Source organism: Mustela nigripes, chromosome 9 (genome assembly GCF_022355385.1).
Source record: "Mustela nigripes isolate SB6536 chromosome 9, MUSNIG.SB6536, whole genome shotgun sequence".
Taxonomy (NCBI): domain Eukaryota; kingdom Metazoa; phylum Chordata; class Mammalia; order Carnivora; family Mustelidae; genus Mustela; species Mustela nigripes.
In genome coordinates, this window is record NC_081565.1 from 7,559,580 (window position 1) to 7,576,388 (window position 16,809).

General features: G+C 51.2%; 1 protein-coding gene across 2 annotated transcripts in view; it reads right to left on the reverse strand.

Moving 5' to 3' along the window:
• Positions 1-9,164: 9,164 nt before the first annotated feature.
• STXBP1 (syntaxin binding protein 1) overlaps positions 9,165-16,809 on the reverse strand; it is a 73,960-nt gene continuing 66,315 nt past the window's right edge. The window contains exons 19-20 of one of the 2 annotated variants that reach the window (XM_059410758.1): positions 16,378-16,503; positions 10,927-11,109 (exon numbers count right to left, since the gene is read on the reverse strand). In XM_059410758.1, coding sequence (XP_059266741.1) covers positions 16,394-16,503 — 110 coding nt within the window. In that variant the 3' untranslated portion in view covers positions 10,927-11,109; positions 16,378-16,393. Of the gene's footprint in view, positions 11,110-16,377; positions 16,504-16,809 lie in introns of both variants that reach the window. The other variant, XM_059410759.1, reaches the window with a different exon arrangement.

The window sequence follows — 16,809 nt, forward strand, 5'->3', positions numbered from 1 at the left end:
AGAGCGTGGCCAGCAGCCCCTCAGCCTGCTCGGAGCCCACTAAAGACTCAGCTCTGGGACCTGTGCTTCTGCCTTCGTTAGCACCTGGGGGGCAGCGCCAGCTTATGAATGCAGCTGCCGTCCTGCAGCAGAGGTGACCCACTGGGGGTGGGGGCGAGATAACTGCAGGTCAGAGGATATCCCTTTCTGAGGTTTGTTTGAAGATGCTCTCCAAAGCTTTCTATTCTGGGGCCACGGGCCATCACCTTCCCTAGGGGCACCTTTTCCGGGCCGTTCCATGAACCGCCTTCTGTGTCCTGCTTTGCAGACAGGTAGTGGTGAGCCTGGAGCTGCCAGACCACAAAGTCCAGTGGCTAGGAGTTGTGATGGCGCACACAACCCAGCAGACTGCAGCCTTGGCCCAGGGCAGAGGCCCTGGGGTTGGGGCCCTGCCACCTCTGGGAGACTCTGGAAGGCAGGAAGCCTAGGCCCAAGGGAGACAGGGAGGCTAGGCATCAATCAACATGTCTGAAGCCTTGCCCACTCCTTTGGAGCACATGGCATGACAGATCCATTCATTCTGGGTGTATGTGTGAGAGACATGTACTACTGACATGTACTACTACCCCTCACTAGTGTGAGGACATGAGGACCCAGACTGTCTTGTTTGTGGCTGCGTCCCCGGAACCCAGGAGGAAAGTGAGCACACAGTAAAATTCTACGGACTGACTAAGGCTGCATGGGGAGGGAATTCTGGAAAGGAACTCAATGGACCCTCTCCCCAGCAAAACAACAGTTTAATTCATGGAGATTATTTTAACATATTTTTTATTGTTTTATTTTCTTTTATTTTAAAGATTATATATTATTAGAGAGAGAGAGCATGAGCAGTGGGGAGGAATGGGAGAAGGAGAAGCAGATTTCTCTGCTGAGCAGGGAGCCCAACTCACCTGGGGGCTCAGTCCTAGGACCCTGGGCTCATGACCTGAGCTGAAGGCAGATGTTTAACTGACTGAGCCAGCCAGGTACCCTACAATTATAATTTTTAAAAAAATCATTTGGGATGCCTGCGTAGCTCAGTCAATTAAGCGTCTGCCTTCAGCTCAGGTAGTGATCCCAGGCTCCTGGGATCCAGCCCTGCATTGGGCTCCCTGCCCGGCGGGAAGCCTGCTTCTCCCTCTTCCATTCCCCCTGCTTGTCTTCCCTCTCTCACCGTGTCTCTCTCTGTCAAATTAATAAATAAAATATTAAAAAAAAAAAGGAAAAGAATCATTTAAAGTGTCTGTTAATGGTTTTAAAGGCATACAGTAAATGGAGAAGCATTCATTCAGGACAATCTACCAAACCCCTGCAAGGACGAGTGTGGTATCTGAGCAGTAACCCACCCCCTTATCAGCTGAGGCTTAATAAAAAATATACATTTGATCTTTGCCCCTGGTTTTTGGCAGAGGAACATCCTAGATGAGAAGAGTATCTTTTGTTATTCATAACAAGCCTCTGGTGCTGTGCCTGAGTTTATGCTAATGCGGGTACTGTGGGTGGGAGACAGCTTCAGGATGGGGACTGGTCACTAGAAAGACCAAGCACATAATTAGAGGGTTAGAACTTTCTGTAGACCCCAACCCCTGCCGCCCAACCTATAGGGAGGAATAGAGGGGCTTGATACCGAGTTCAGTCACCAGCAGTCAATGATTTAATCAACTCTGCCCATGTAATGTAATATCCGTAAAAATGCTTAAACAATAGTGTTTGGGGATTCTGGGAGGGTGGTGTGCCTGGAGGAGGCAGGGGCATTCTGGGCCACCACCAGTCACCACCCCCATCCCTTGCCTTGTGCATCTCTTCCATTTGGCTGCTCCTGAGTTGTATCCTTTATAATAAAACAGTAAGTAGAGTGCTTTTCTGAGTTCTCTAAGTTGTTCTATGAATTACCAAGCCGGAGGAGGTACCGAACTCTCGAATTTGGAGTCAGCTGGGCAGAAGTATGGGTAGCCCGGGTCCCCCACTAGTGGCTAACCTCTGAAGTGGGGGCAGTTTTGTGGCACTGAGCCCTTGAACCTATGGGGTCTGCACTGAGTACTGTTAGAAATGAACCATTGGAGACCCAGACTTGGAGAGATGGTATAGAAAAGTGCCATGTAATTGGTGTCAAAAGAAAACATGACCACTCTCCATCCCCATGCCCAGTTCTGGGTTATAAATGTTTAAGCTGGGGTGCACTGTTCTGAGCAGGTGTGTTCAAGAAGGAGGGGGCTTCCTTACCCTCCAGGCTCTAGTCTGGGGTCACAGCTTCATCCTGGGAGGGGCAGGCTGCTGGCCTTCCTCAGCAGGCAAGACAGCTCCCCCTCCAGTCCTGTGTTGCAGAATCTCGGCTCCAATCAGGTACAGCAGAGAGGACTTCCCACACGAGCCCACTGGCAAGGTCGAAGCTCTAGTCCGGGAGGCGACCGGATGAGAATCCTTGGACCTTGACGGCCCGCACCTCACGTAGCTCATAGGGTTGGGGTTCCACACCATTGGGGGCAGGCTCAGACCAGGGCCTGCCGCCCCGTAGTGCTCACTTGCAGAGCCCTATCAGTCCGGGAAAAGTAGGTCTGCCTCCCAGCTCGGGGACAGGGCTTCATGGGTTCTGCTCTGGGGAAAGACAGGTTGTACAGAGAAAGAGCTCCACGGTTCTGCTTGAGGGAGCTGACTTCATTTGGATCAGAGCTTGGAAAACTCCATGTGTAAGGGTGTTGTCAAAACCAATGGAGAGCTTGGTAGAGAGCAATTAAGAGGAGTGGCTGAAGCCAAGAACCATTTGTTGAGCTCCTGGTTCTTCTGGATAGGCCAGGCCCGTCTGACCGTGGCTGGGCCCATCCTGTGTCTCTCAACCAGCTGGTCACTCGTGTGCCTGCTGTGGCTAGCTGTGGGCGGGGGCAATGAGGAGACTGCCTCCCACCACCAAGCCGACTGGCCCAGCTGGCTAATCCGGCAGCCACAGAGTCAGAAGGGTGTAAGAATAGGAGTGGCGGGACCTGCTGAGGTCTAGGGTTGGTGAGTGCAAGCCCATTCCTGCCACATTCCAGCGGTCAGAGCAGGTCACAGGCAGCCCAGAGGAAAGGCAAGGAGACACAGAGCATGGTGGTCACTTTCACAATCGACCCCGGAGCTTTCAGCTCTGGAAGGAGTTTCTTCAAGTTTTGTTCTGGGATTTGATGTAATTTTAAAATATGGCTTAGCAAAAGCTTGCTATGTTGGCTCCGGAGTGATGGGCCACCCAGATCCTGAAGATAAACCATTTGAACAAGCTCCTTGCTACCAGAGAAATGGCTTACTCAGTGCTGTGAAGAGAAGTTTTCAGCCTTGGGTCCCTCACACTTCCATGTGGAAATGTAGTCTCAGGGCCTCCTCCGGCATGCTGAAGAACCTCCAGCACCCAGGGCTTGAACTTGACTGCGGCCACACAGGTTCTGATCCTTCCAGTGCTGCATGAAGGTCAGGAGGCACTGCCCACTGGGGGCACAGGCGACGAGCCGGGCACTCATGGAGCTGGGCTGTCCTCACCGCTCGGAAACGGGGGCTCTTTCAACTCTGGCCCCAGGGGCCCTCGACTCACAAAGAAAGCACCAACCAACCAGAAAACTACTTCTGAGCATGGGAGTGTCTTAGCCCATGTGGGCTGCTGTAACAAAATGGCAGCAGACCGAGTGGCTTAAAACAGCAGAAAGTTCTTTCTCAGAGTTCTGAAGGCTGGAAGTCTGAGGTCAGGGCCAGCAGAGTCAGGCAAGTGCCCTCTTCCTGTTGCAGACCTACTACTGTTGTGTCCACAAATCAGAAGGGGCTGGGAACTCTGTGAGGTCTCCTTTATGAAGAGAACATCTGATCCCATTCATGAGGGTAGAACCTCCGAAGGCCTTAATCACCTTCCAAAGGCCCCACCTCAAACCGTTACCTTGAGCTTTAGGTTGTTAGCCTGTGAGTTTGGCGGGGCGGGGCTGGGGGGGGGGGGGGGGGGGGGGGGGGGGGGACGGGACGGCACAAACATTCAATCCTTAGTGGATTTTTTAAAAATTTACCTTTAAATTGTGGTAAATGCATATAAAATTTACCATCTTAACCATTTTTAAAAAAGATTTTATTTGTCAGAAAGCACAAGCGGGGTGGGGGTGGCAGGCAGAGGGAGAGGAAGAAGCAGGCTCCCTGCTGAGTGAGAAGCCGGATGGGGGGGCTCGATCCCAGGACCCTAGGATCATGACCTGAGCTGAAGACAGATACTTAACTGTCTAAGCCCCCAGGCGCCCCATCTTCACCAGTTTTAAGTGTACAGTGGCATTAGGACATTCACATGGCTGTGCAACCCCCACCATCCATCTCCAGAGCTCTTCTCACCTTGCAAAACTGAAACTACTCACTGAACACGAACGACCCATACCCTTCTCCTGAGCCCTTGGCCATCACCATTTTACTTTCTGGTTCTATGAATTTGATTACTCCAAGTACCTCATCTATGTGGAATCATATAGTAGTTGTCATTATGTGACGGGCTTCCTCCACGTATAATCTCCTCGAGGTTCATTCGTGTCATAGCCGATGTCCTTTTTTTTTTTTTTTAAGATTTTATTTATTTGTCAGAGAGAGAGAGGAGAGAGAGAGGAGCGAGAGCGAGCACAGGCAGACAGAGTGGCAGGCAGAGGCAGAGGGAGAAGCAGGCTCCCTGCTGAGCAAGGAGCCCGATCCCAGGACGCTGGGATCATGACCTGAGCCAAAGGCAGCCGCTTAACCAGCTGAGCCACCCAGGCGTCCCGCCGATGTCCTTTTTAAGGCTGAATAATATTCCATTGTGTGTCAGTGGTACATTTTGCTTATCCATCCGTCAGCAGACACTTGGGTTACTTCCAGCATTTGGCTGGATGAACAATGCTGCATGAACATGGTATACGAATATCTCTTAGAGACCCTCTTTCAACTCTTTCGGGCACATGCACTGAAGTGGAACCACTAGGTTGCATGTGTGATACGTGATTTATATTATGAGATACATATTTGGTCTTCATCTCTGTTTCTGGCACAGAGCTCCTAAAACCCCTATAATCTCCTAAGTGATAAGTGTGATAAAGGTGTCTCAATATTTAAATATTTTATTTTAAAGATTTTATTTGACAGAGAGAGAGATCACAAGTAGGCAGAGCAGCAGGCAGAGAGAGAGGGGGAAGCAGGTTCCCTGTTGAGCAGAGAGCCCGATGCGGTACTCTATCCCAGGACCCTGAGATCATGACCTGAGCTGAAGGCAGAGGCTTAACCCACTGAGCAACCCAGGAGCCCCAAGGTGTCTCAATATTTATAACAAACTTCTTTCACCCACATTGGAGTTTATGTTAATGAGGGGACTTTTGGAAAGCACCTAAGGTTGGGGGCTGGTTTCCAGAGGAACCAACCTTGTGATTAGAGGGCTGGAACTTTCAGTCCCACCTCCTGACTGCTAGGGATAGGAGCAGGGGCTAGAGGCAGAATCAATTACCAATGGCCAATGATTTAATCCACTGTGCCTATGCAATAAAGTCTTCATTAAAAAAAAAAAAAAAAAGACAAGGTTTAGAGAGCTCATGGGTTGACCAACTGGAAGCCATCCATGTGTCCCTGTGCTGGTCTGCAAACTCCTTTGGGACAGAAGCTCCTTTGTTTGGGACCTCCCCCTATGTATCTCTTCATCTGGCTATTGATTTATATCTTTTAATATCCTTTGTAATAAACCAGTAATCCAGTGAGTAAACTGGTTTCCTGAGGCTCTGATTTACATTTCCCTCATGATGTATGAAGTGGACCATCTTTCCATGTACTTATTGGCCGTTTGTATATTTCCTTTGGAGAAACATCTATTCAGGTCCTTTGCTAATTTTTGAGTCAGGTATTTTGTTGTTGAGTTGCAGGAGTTCTTTATATATTCTGGATATGAACTTATCAGATACATGATCTGTAAATTTTTTTCACCATCTGTGGGCTACCTCTTCACTCTGTTGATTGTGTCGTTTTATATCAGAAATTTTACATCTGGATGTGGTTCAAACTATTTTTGCTTTCGTTGCCTGTGCGTTTGGTGTCATCCGAGCATGGGATTTTAACGAAGAGAACGAGCCTTCTCTGAGACCTTTGCCTTTGCTGAGGGAGACCTCCTGCCAAGAGGGGACTCAAACCGTTCATCGCTGTTTGCTCCAATTGAAAAGGGAAGCATATGTGTTGACAACTGGTCCTCCAAATCATTTTTCTCTCTAAATGACTGTTTCCACCAGGCAAATTGCCATTTGCTCAAGGATGCTGGAGGTCAGCAGCAGCTGGTTTTTCACAAGCTTCTTGGCAACGTTGCATCCAATGCTACTTTTTACTCTAAGGAGTAGAACTCTGATCGCTGTCTCTGTGGTTTGGGTTTCTTCCCTACCTTTAGCGATGGAATTATTTGGTATCATTCTAGAATATACTCTTCTATGAGGAAGGAAAAGCTGCTTGGCTAACGGACGACATCTCGGTGCCTGGGTACTTGCTCTCTGACAGTGCTCCTTCCATAACAGGTAGTGCACGGGGAACCGGGGAGGGGTAGCTTGCTGTCCTGGGAAATCCAGCTTTTATTGTTTTGTGTCTTACTTCCACTCTTCTTTTTTTTGGTTGCGGTGTAAACTAATAATTCTTTTTTTTTTTAAGATTTATTTACTTATTTGAGAGAGAGCTTGTGCACATCTGCATGCAGGCTGGGGGGCCAGTGGGCGAGAGAGAGAATCTCAAGCAGGCTCCCTGCTGAGCGCAGAGCCCCATGCAGGCTCAATCCCAGGACCCTGAGATCATGACCTGAGCCAAAATCAAGAGTCGATGCTCAACTGAGCCATCCAGGCGCCCCTAAACTAATTCTTAGAGAGTTATTAGTTCCAGCCCATGCTGACTCATGTTCTGTATTCACACCAGAATCCTGTCATCTTTTTATACTGGTACTGTTTTCCTGATAGCAGAGAAACTGGGCTCTGGAGTCAGACAGCCATGTTTAAATCTAGGCTCTGTCATCTGCCATCTGGAGGCCTTGGCCAAATTCCTCTGTCTTTGTGTCTTTGCTTCCCCATCTGTCAGTAGGGATAACAATGACCTCTAACTCCTAGAATTGAGAAGAATCAGCAAGAGAGATACAAACACTCATGCCGGATACATAATACTTGCTCAACGTATATTAACTACAAGTAGAATTACTATCTCTCTATTTTTTAATTCAGTGAAGCACTTTGAAGCCATGGATTCATTTTGTGACTGGGGATCTAAGGAAACACCACAGTAACCATCCTTTGCCTCCTGGGTGGCCGCTCTCCTGACTTCGGTGTATTTGTCATTCTCGTGCGTGCATTTGCACATTTGCAACACATGTTCCGTAAGCATGCTGTAGTGCTTTTTATGAGGCTTTAACACCTTATATAAATGTATCATTCTGTGTGTATTCGTCTATAAAAGTCCCTTATCAGGATCACGTGGAATGAGACCCACAGCAGATTTGAGCCAGGCCTGCCTGAGGGTGAGGTCTATTCCCCTGGCCACTCTGCCATTCGGTATCCAAGGGAGGAATACCTGGTAGCGCATGGGGGCAGGTGAACTGGTCCCTGAGCCGGGTCTTGCCTCCTGGAAAGGCAGAGTGACCGGCTACAGCTCTTAGATCTGTCTTGGTCTAGGACTGCTCAGTTACTGAGTCAGCGCCATCTGCTTTGGCTTCCGAACCCCCAGTTCCTCCAAGAATATCTAACATCACTGGAGACTTTCTAGAGGGGCGGCTATGGGCTCCATCTGTGCTGTGTAACACGAAAGAACTGCCAGAGCATATAAAGGGCCCAGTCTCCGCTGCTGGCTGGTGGCGAGGGGGGTGGAAAGGAGGGAGGCATCAGAACTCTGGGTCAAAGCCTGTCAGAGACCATCAGGGAGAGACTAGCCAGCCACTAGCCTGGGCCTGGAGGGGATGGGCGGCCTGGAAGGAAGGAGCAAATGACATTTACTGCGCTTTAATGCAAATTCAGGTTAGAATGACTTAAAATTTAGGGGTACCTGGGTGGCTCCGTTGGTTAGGCGCCTGCCTTTGGCTCGGGTTGTGATCCTAGAGTCCAGGATTCGAGCCTGTGTTGGGCTCCCAGGGAGCCTGCCGCTTCTCACTCTCCCTGCTGCTACCCCTGCCTGTGCTTTCTCTCTCTGTCAAATAAATAAATAAAATCTTTAAAAAAAAGAACGATTTAGAATTTAAACATTATAATCTTGGATTTCATTTGAGGGTGCTTGGTTACTGGGTCAGTGACTACTGCTCTAAGATGGGGAGTGTCTGATGCCCCCCAAGCTGGAGTGTGTTTTGGGGGGGTTACTGCCTTGCTCTTGGCCTTGGCTTCCTCATCTGTGAAACTGAGAAGGGAGCCACCCAACAGAGGCAGCACACGAGGGGTCTGACGTGGAGCAGGGACTCAATATATGGTCACCGTCATCATCATTACGTCCCTATCTGGCAAGTCTCACCAGCAGACAGCTGGGTCGAGGAGCTGTAGCATCCGCCAACTGGCCTCAAGCTGTTAGATGTCTTCATGCCTTGAAGGAGATCAGGATTTAAATGAGACAGTGACTGAGGACCAGAGAGCAGAACCAGAAGTTCCTACAAAGAACCCCACTCCCTGTGCCTCCTATTCCAGCAGGTTTCCGGTGTGACCCCAACCCTAACTCGAGGCCAAACCCATCTCCGTCCATCCAGATTCTGAACAAGCTTCTAGAGCAATAGGACGCGAACCAGATTTTGATCTGGAAGGCTCATAAGGCCAAGGGTGTGGCAGCAGGAAGAGAGGAGAACAGGCAGATGGATAAAGTGCCTCATCGCCCTTTTGCCCTGAATGTATGGCCGCTGAGCAGGGAGCATCTGCGGTCTGTGAGTAGAGACGCCTTTCTGATAAGGACAAATAAGACCAGAAAGAGCTCCCTTGGCCACAAGCAGTGCCCTGTTGCTGCCCAGGGCCCAAGGCAAGCTTTGTGAACTGTCCTTGAAAGGGAGACCATTACAGATCCTAACGTGAGCGATGCTGACTGGGGTCCAGAAGACTTGGGGCCATAGCCGGGGTGGCAGTCTCATCTGAAACAGGCCACCGGAGAAGCCTTCCTCCTTCAACTCTCCAGAGCAAAGCCAGACCAGGAGCCATCGCGGACACCATGAATGGGTGCTGACTGATTGATTTATTAGACTCGAGCGCTTTAGTACAGAACGGTACGGAGATGATACATGTTTGTGCTTCAATACTTTCCAACACTGAGATTCTGAGAATTTCAAAGTAAACAAGTTTCAAGACAGACTAGCTTTTTTAAAATATCCTTTTGATAAATTATTTTTATATAAATAACAGAGAAAGGAAACCCAACATGTTCGACACACAAGGCCCTGAAGCGTGAGCCCTGTCGAGTCAGGGGCAGGGGACAAAACAAGCAGTGACAGCAAGAAACAAACCAGTGCAAGCACCTACAGTTCTGTCCTAAGGAAACGGGGATATCTTCATGGGGAGAAGGGAGACAGAGAGAAGGGGCCTGAAAACTAATCTGAGTGCGCCAGGGAGATTCCAAAGCCTTGAGAAGAGAACACCACGAAGCGTCTACCGGGGAGGGCGAGGAACGCGCTCCGAAAGGAGAGCGGGCGGCCGCGTGGAGCTAGCACACACCACGTCTGCAGGGACATCACGAGACAGTAATATGCACACAGTCTGCAGGGGTTCAAGGGCAGCGGGGGGCTGGGCAGGGGACATTTTTGTGACTTCCACTGTCATAATTTGCGACACCAGCAGCAGGACACGTGGTGCGCTCACCACCGGAGAACGGAGAGCTGCGGAGTCTGGAGGATGACGCGACATCCTTTCTGCGTTTGCTTCTTTCATTTTTGCTTTAGAGCTAAGTTTTATACAGAGAATAAAATGATCATTTTCTCTTACAAGCACGACGACGTATGACCCCACACGACACAAAATAAAGTATTATGAAGTATCTTAAACTGAGGATAATCTGAGTGGGAACAGGGTCTGCATAAATCCAATGGGCTGTTTTTCTGGGGGGTTTGAAGTCTTAGGGGCACAGACCTTTGTCTACAGGAAAGGGCCCTCTGCTCAGATTCCGTTCTAGTTCATTCCTCACCTGGGGCTCTGCCTGTGCTGACCCCACTGAGAAAGAGGAGCTCTGTTGGGGGTGGTGCCCAGGGAAGGAAAGGGTCTGGCAAAAAGCCCAGCCTAACTGCTTCTCCAAGAGACAAAGGTCCTGGTGGGACTTGCTCCACACTCGCTGGGCACTGTGATTTAGGCTGTAAAGGAGGGGGGTGGGGCGGGGAGTGGTGACGGGCTTTGGGCAGGCAGCCCGGCACCAGGCCTGACTTCATGGGAACACCTCCAGCCCCTCCCACAGCCCCAGCACGGGGATGGTAAGCTTCTGGGGAAGGCTAAGAGGTCGCTTCCAGCTCGAACCTCACAAGATGTCACCTGATTTTCACTGCTAAGTTTATCTGGATGAGAGCAGGCTGAGGGGGTAAGAACTGGAGTGAAGCCAACAGATTAATCCTCAGTTTGAAATATTCCAGGAACAGACATCTCTGTGATTCCTGAAAAAAAACCAGGAACAGCCCAAAACGGATTTTGTAAAACACCCAAACGTCTACCTTCCCATACTCAAGCAATTTGCGCATGTCGCACTGGGTTATATACAAGGTCATGGAATCATAATAATGGGAAGAAGGTGTCCATTCATTCTAGAAAGTTCTACAACTTCTCCAGCAGTGTGTCCCTTACGCGGGAACCTTTCCTCTTAGGACACATGTAGAGGATACCCTTTTTAAAAAACACAATGCATTATTTTCTTTTGTTTCACACAAGAAGAGGGCATCATTAAACACGAGAACGCAGCGGCGACAGTGCCGGCCAGGGCGTGCAGAGCTGGGGGAGGCAGTGGAGGGACGGGGTCAGCAAAGTAACCGAGGCGGGCAGCGGTAGGGGCTGCGGAGCACTGTGGGAAGAGGGTTCGTTTTTTGGAGGGGTGGCTTATGTTTTTAACTGCTTATTTCTTCATCTGTTTTATTCAGTTTCTTCAGCGTGTCCAGAAGTTTCTGTGGGGTGAGAATGTGCGTGGATCCTGGGGGGGCAGAAAAGACAGTGAGCTTGCTGGCTCTGGTTCCCACCGCGTCTACTTTCCTGCTCTCCGCTCCCCAGCTCTGCGCCCATTCCCCCACCCACACCCTGGTCTAGAGGAAACAGGGAGGGGGTCAGGGGTAGGGTGTTGGGGCCACATCACAATAGGCCTGGGAGACATTTGGGGGCTGTAGATAAATAAAATACATCCTCTGGCTCAGGCAGGGCCCCAGGCTAGATCAAGGAAGGAACCCGCCTCTCCGTCTGGGCTCAGCATCATCAGCCAGGGGACGGGGCGGCTGCATTTCTGATTCTCTGTTGCACTCGAGGTGAAGCCAGGGAGAGGAATTCCAAACCATTTGGCAGGGGAAAGGCTGGGAAGGGGGCGGGGGTGGTAGGGGGCTGTGTGTGGAAAGGATGGTGCCTGCTAGGGACAGAGTGATGCGCAGGGCACCCAGGGGAAGCCCCTGACCTCGGGGATCCAGCGGGCTGGTACTGCCCTCGCGGGTGGGACCTCAGGCGTGAAAGGGAAAGGGCCAGGGTACCTGAGGCCTTACCTTGCAGAGACCGCACATTGTAAGAGATTAGAAATGCTTGCAAAAAACTTAAGCTAATGGAATTAGATATACTTCTACTGCAAAAATAAAAAAATAAAATAAATAAATGAAGTCCTTTTTCATAAGGAGAGAGAAAGAGAGCTAAGAAGTGCAATAAAAAAAGATGCATGGACCGTGTGGCTTGGACATGGACTTTACTGGAACAGAACAGAGGTGACCGGTGTGTGAACATGAGGCCGGCACACATGCAGCAGCGGGCTTCAAAGAAAGAGGTCCCGGTGGGAGAGAACTGAACAAAAGAGCCGTACTTGAAAATGTGCCCCCCTGGAGGTGCGGGCGAGGGCATGGGCCTGTGGGGGTGGGGACAGAAACTGCAGGGGCCAGATTTCCACCCTGAGGGTGAGCAAAAGAAGGCTTTGGCTGGCTGGTTGGGGGTGATTCCAAGTACCAGGGTCCCGGTGCCTTCGACCACTATGCGCTCAGCTGACCCGTGACTGCTGGAACTGCAGGTCTTGAACCTGCCTGCCTGGTCCGTCCAGACCCGCAGCAAACTTGGAAAGCTCTTTCTGGCATAAGGGGCTTCTTCCAACGTCCCATCTACAATAGTTCAAGCCCTAGCCACCTGTCACCGCCCCGAGTGAGGACTTATAGCCCGCAGCAGCCCCTGCCCTCGAAAGCTGACCCATTGCTCTGCAGACCTCCCTGAAACCTACCAAAAGCAGACTCATTTCTGCGACTTTACTCATCTTCCTCGGTGTCCTAAAGAAGGTCAAAGGCTACTCCCCGAGCGAGAAAACAGGAACAAACACTGCCAAATCCTTAACAGCGAACTACTGCCAGAGCGAGGGCCTTCCAAATCTCAACTCCATGCAGTCTGTGCCTCTAGAAAGCCTCTGGATATTTTGTGCCGAGATTAACTTGGGGTCTTTCCCGGTAAAGGCAGTAAGAGTGCGCCTGCCAGAGAAACCGTCCCTAATGCCCGCCCTCCACACCATCCATCTGAGTTCCAGGAAACAAGGCAGAAGTCTCGATTTACTGGAAAAATCAAAAGGGAGCCTCTGGTCAGATGCCCATCCCAGAATGCTCCCTGCCTTGCTTACATGCAAACTCAAGATCTCAGGGAGGCCGAAAAGGGTTAAGGAACCCATGCTCCCAGAGCTTTCTACTATCTGACAGCTGACCATCTGGTGTTCCCAGTCTGACTGAGAGAAGTTTCTCTGCAACAGGCCTGGGAATTCCTGGGCCCAGATTCAGTGGGTGTCTTTAAGACTGGCTGGTGTTAATCTGAGTCACCTGAGAGCTAACTTTTGTCACCCAATCACCTGTATTGTTCTAATACCTTGGTCAAGATTTTCACCACCACAAACTCTGCACACAGAGCTGGGTGACCCTGTGACCCACACGCTGCAAACCCACGTTTTGAACCCCCGGGAAGCTGACCAGGGAGACCCTCCAGAATCACATGGGGGGTCAACTGCTCTGAGGGTCCCTCTTATGCTCTGTAACCATAAGACTGAGAAATTTGAACGCTGGTCTCCAAACACAGTCACACCGAAGGCAGCACTGTGGCCCAGACACAGTGAGCTCTGCCAGGACAAGATCTTTCCTAAGAGAATCTGAAATTCAGAGTGTTCTTAGAGATCGGCCGGTCTAGGCATTCCAGGCTTTGGCCAAAACGGACCTACGAACCCAGACGACCCAGGGAGGCACCAGGCAATGTGTACATTTCAGAGCAACCCAGGGGAGTCCGACGATCTGCCAGGCTTGGGAACCAAGCTCCGGTCCACTCCACATCCTAAAGATGGGAGAATGAAGCCCTAAGTGAGGGCTTGTCTGTGGCCCTTCGGTGGCACGGCCAGGCCCAGAACCCATGCCACTGGTCTCAGCTCTGGGCACCTGGGCTCCTGGCCCCAGCAGGGGACGTGCAAGTGAATGCTTAAATGGCAGCTGGGCGATGGGCTGGCTCTGAATTCACATTCAAATTTGAGTCCCACTGAAAAATGAGACTTGACTCCAATTGATTCCCAATTGGGAATAAAGTAAAACATTCAATGTAAAAAAACAAAAACTTTCTCCCAAGGGCAAGTGCTGTGTAACAGCTTCTCGGAGCGCCTCCGCTGGCTTCGGATGGCAACTTGGACATTCCCTTGGGATTGCTACTTCTAACATAACCCCCCAGAGCTGGGGGTGACGGTCTAATGCAAAGACTTCCCTTCTGGACAACATGGAGAGACGAGTGATTAAAGGGATTAAGGTGAGTCTTGGGTGCCTCTGGGCACTTCGGCTAACCATACCAGCTCCCTTCACCCGGCACCTGGGGAAGAGAGGCGCCAGAGGACGGAGGGGGTGTTGGTAGCCACAAGCGGGGTCCACCAGGGACACCCTGACCCACTGCTGAGTGGGAAAACTCATCTCTTAGAAGCTAAGTCACTGCAGACATTGACGTTGACAGGAGACAACCCCTGCCCTCGCCTGTCCTGCACTGTGTTCGTCTTTGGTCACCTGCATAGTCAAAACAGAAGGGGTCAAGTGCTATCTTTACCTGCCTTCCAACCTCCCCGGGATTAGGGGTCCTTGTCTTGCTTTTTCCTAACAGAACGCTAAAACACAACTCTGCCCCCGCCCAAAGCATTCCAGAAGCCAAGAGTATACAACTCGAGTCTATTCGTGTTCTCTGCTCAGACAGCAGCCAGGATCCTCTGTGCTGACTGAACACGAAACAGAGGAAACCAGCCTGCAAGGGACGGGATGCTTCTGAAGCAGGGACTCCCAGAGCAAATCCTAGCAGGAGCGCCTGGGATCTGGGTTTGAGTCTTTCAGACCCTGTAAGGGGTCTGCCACTGCTGCAGCCAGACTCAGCATCTGTCCTGTAAGTCCTAAAATACATCCTGCAGCGAATGCCGATCGCCCCCCTGCCATCTGTACACAGAACCAGATGTCTCTGATTACCAACCGACCAAGGTACTTCTTCTGAACAATGACTTTTTTTTTTTAAACAATGACTATTTTTTAACAATTGCTTTTATTCACCACCTACTGGCTGCACTTTCTAGGGGAAGGCAGCTGGGCAGGACAGCGGGGGGGGGGGGCAGCCCAGAGCCATGGCCATCCCACCGGCAGCTTCTCCCCCACTCCTGCCCGGGGGAGCCCCCTCTCAGCCACAGGGAGGAAAGAGGAGATAAGCTTCACAGCTGCCTGTTCCGACCTTTAAAGCGAGTCCTTTTTTGGCCCAAGCACGTTCTCTTTACACAAACAAGCACGCTTCTGGTGCTTCCTGGTCATGGTTCTGATGGCCCAGTCCCCTGAAGTTCATCAGACTGCAAATGCATGAGTGCGGGCCTGCAGACTGAGGCCCCCGAGCTGAATTACTGAATTAGATGGTCAGAGCTCGAGGTGCCTGGGGCCCTGCGATCCAGCCTCTCTCCTTTCTGCATACTGTGTGCATGGGAGGGGGTGGGGGGACCTCCTACAGTCCCACAGGTGCTCCCGGCAGAGCTGGGTCTCCGGTCCCGGCCTCGCCACTGCCCGCAGGTGACTCCTGCTCCACGACTCTCTGGACCACATCTCAGCCTGGGTGAGGGATGGGGGGTCCGGGAACACCGTCAGTAGAGTGCCCGAAGTCAGGCACACAGAGTGTGGCCTCATCCCAGACTGCATTCAAGAGCCACAGAGTGACTAATGCCACAGTGGAGTTCTTCAGGAACCGTCTGTCACGTGACACACCCGGGATGGGTGGCAAGAGAGAGGAGGGAGTGAGGGCAAGAACAAAAGCTAGACAACCTCCCGGACAGACACGGGCTTCCTGGGTAACAGGTAAAGGCACAAGCATGGTAGGAGAGAGAAGGCACAGTCCCTCGAACAGCACACTGTGTGAGGAACGGGTTTTAACCAAAAGATTCTCAGATCTCACGAAGAGACTTCAGTGGGAGAGGGGGCTATGATGACTCAGCTCTGGGGAAAATCCACAGGAGAATGAAAATAAAAGCGATCACTGAAAGGGTCAGTGACTACTAAGGGCCGTTTCCCCCAGACCAACATGAGACCTGAGCTTTCCAGTGGCGGCTGGGGTTCACCAAGTACACAGTGGCTTGTGACCCCATCACCGCTTAGAAACTGTTCCTCGAGCTGAGTGCCTGTCCTGGGAAAAAGGACTTTCCAGGTCCTTTTTCTGACACGCTCTGACGCGCTCCAACGAGCCTCCTTCATGATCGGGTGCCTGCGGATGTCTCTACTGGACCTCTGCCTTCTGAGGGTGGTCCCTCGAATGCCTGCAGGCCTCACGCTCTAGTTCCCACCCCCAAAGGCGGGATGCTATGTGTCCCCTGCCTGGTCCCCATCCCCAAGGCAGGGGCCGGCAGGCTCGCAAGCCACACACGCCTCCGGCCTCCCTCAGCTTCAGCTCCTCTGAAGGACTGGTCGCAGCAGTTACGAGCACTTTCGGATTAAAACCCAGGGGGCGGCACTGCCTGAGTAGCAGGTGACGCAGGGCCCGAGTGAGCTGGCAGGCCGGGGCCCAGAGGCTCTCGTGGCAGGGTCTGTGAAGGCAGCACCGGACACATTTTCAATCGGTGTTAAGAACTGCAAGCATTTTCTTGTTGAAAGAAAAATCAAATAAATAAACTAAAAAGGGAAAAAGAAAGAAAAAGTGTGACGGAATAATCAAAGAAAACCCTTCAGAATGGAAGAGTTTCTTTTCTGTAATAAGCTGCTTTTACTTTGTTTCTTTGGCTCTCACTCCATTGTTGGAGCCTGATCCTCAAAAGATACCCTAGAGGACTCCCTGAAGTCGGGGTGTCTCAGGTCCATGAGAAATTTGGTGGGAGTGAGAATGTGAGTAGAACCTGCGGGAGAACAGAGTCCAGCTGACTGCTTGAACAACGGTACGTTATAGGAACATGCCAACTCAGGCCTACATTTTATGCAGCCAATGAGGTACGAGAAAGCAGGACGCGAGCACGCGCACACACACACAGGCCTCCAGGACAGCCGGCATGCACAAAGCGGGTGAGGCCACGCTGTGGACGTCAGCTGTCTGCGCAAGGCCGCTCTGTGAATCAGGGCAACTTTCTCTCCCCGGGGTTCCGCCCCCCCAACAGGGAACTGCCAGTCAGGACCAAAGTCGAAGTGGGAGATTTACATCAAAGCCT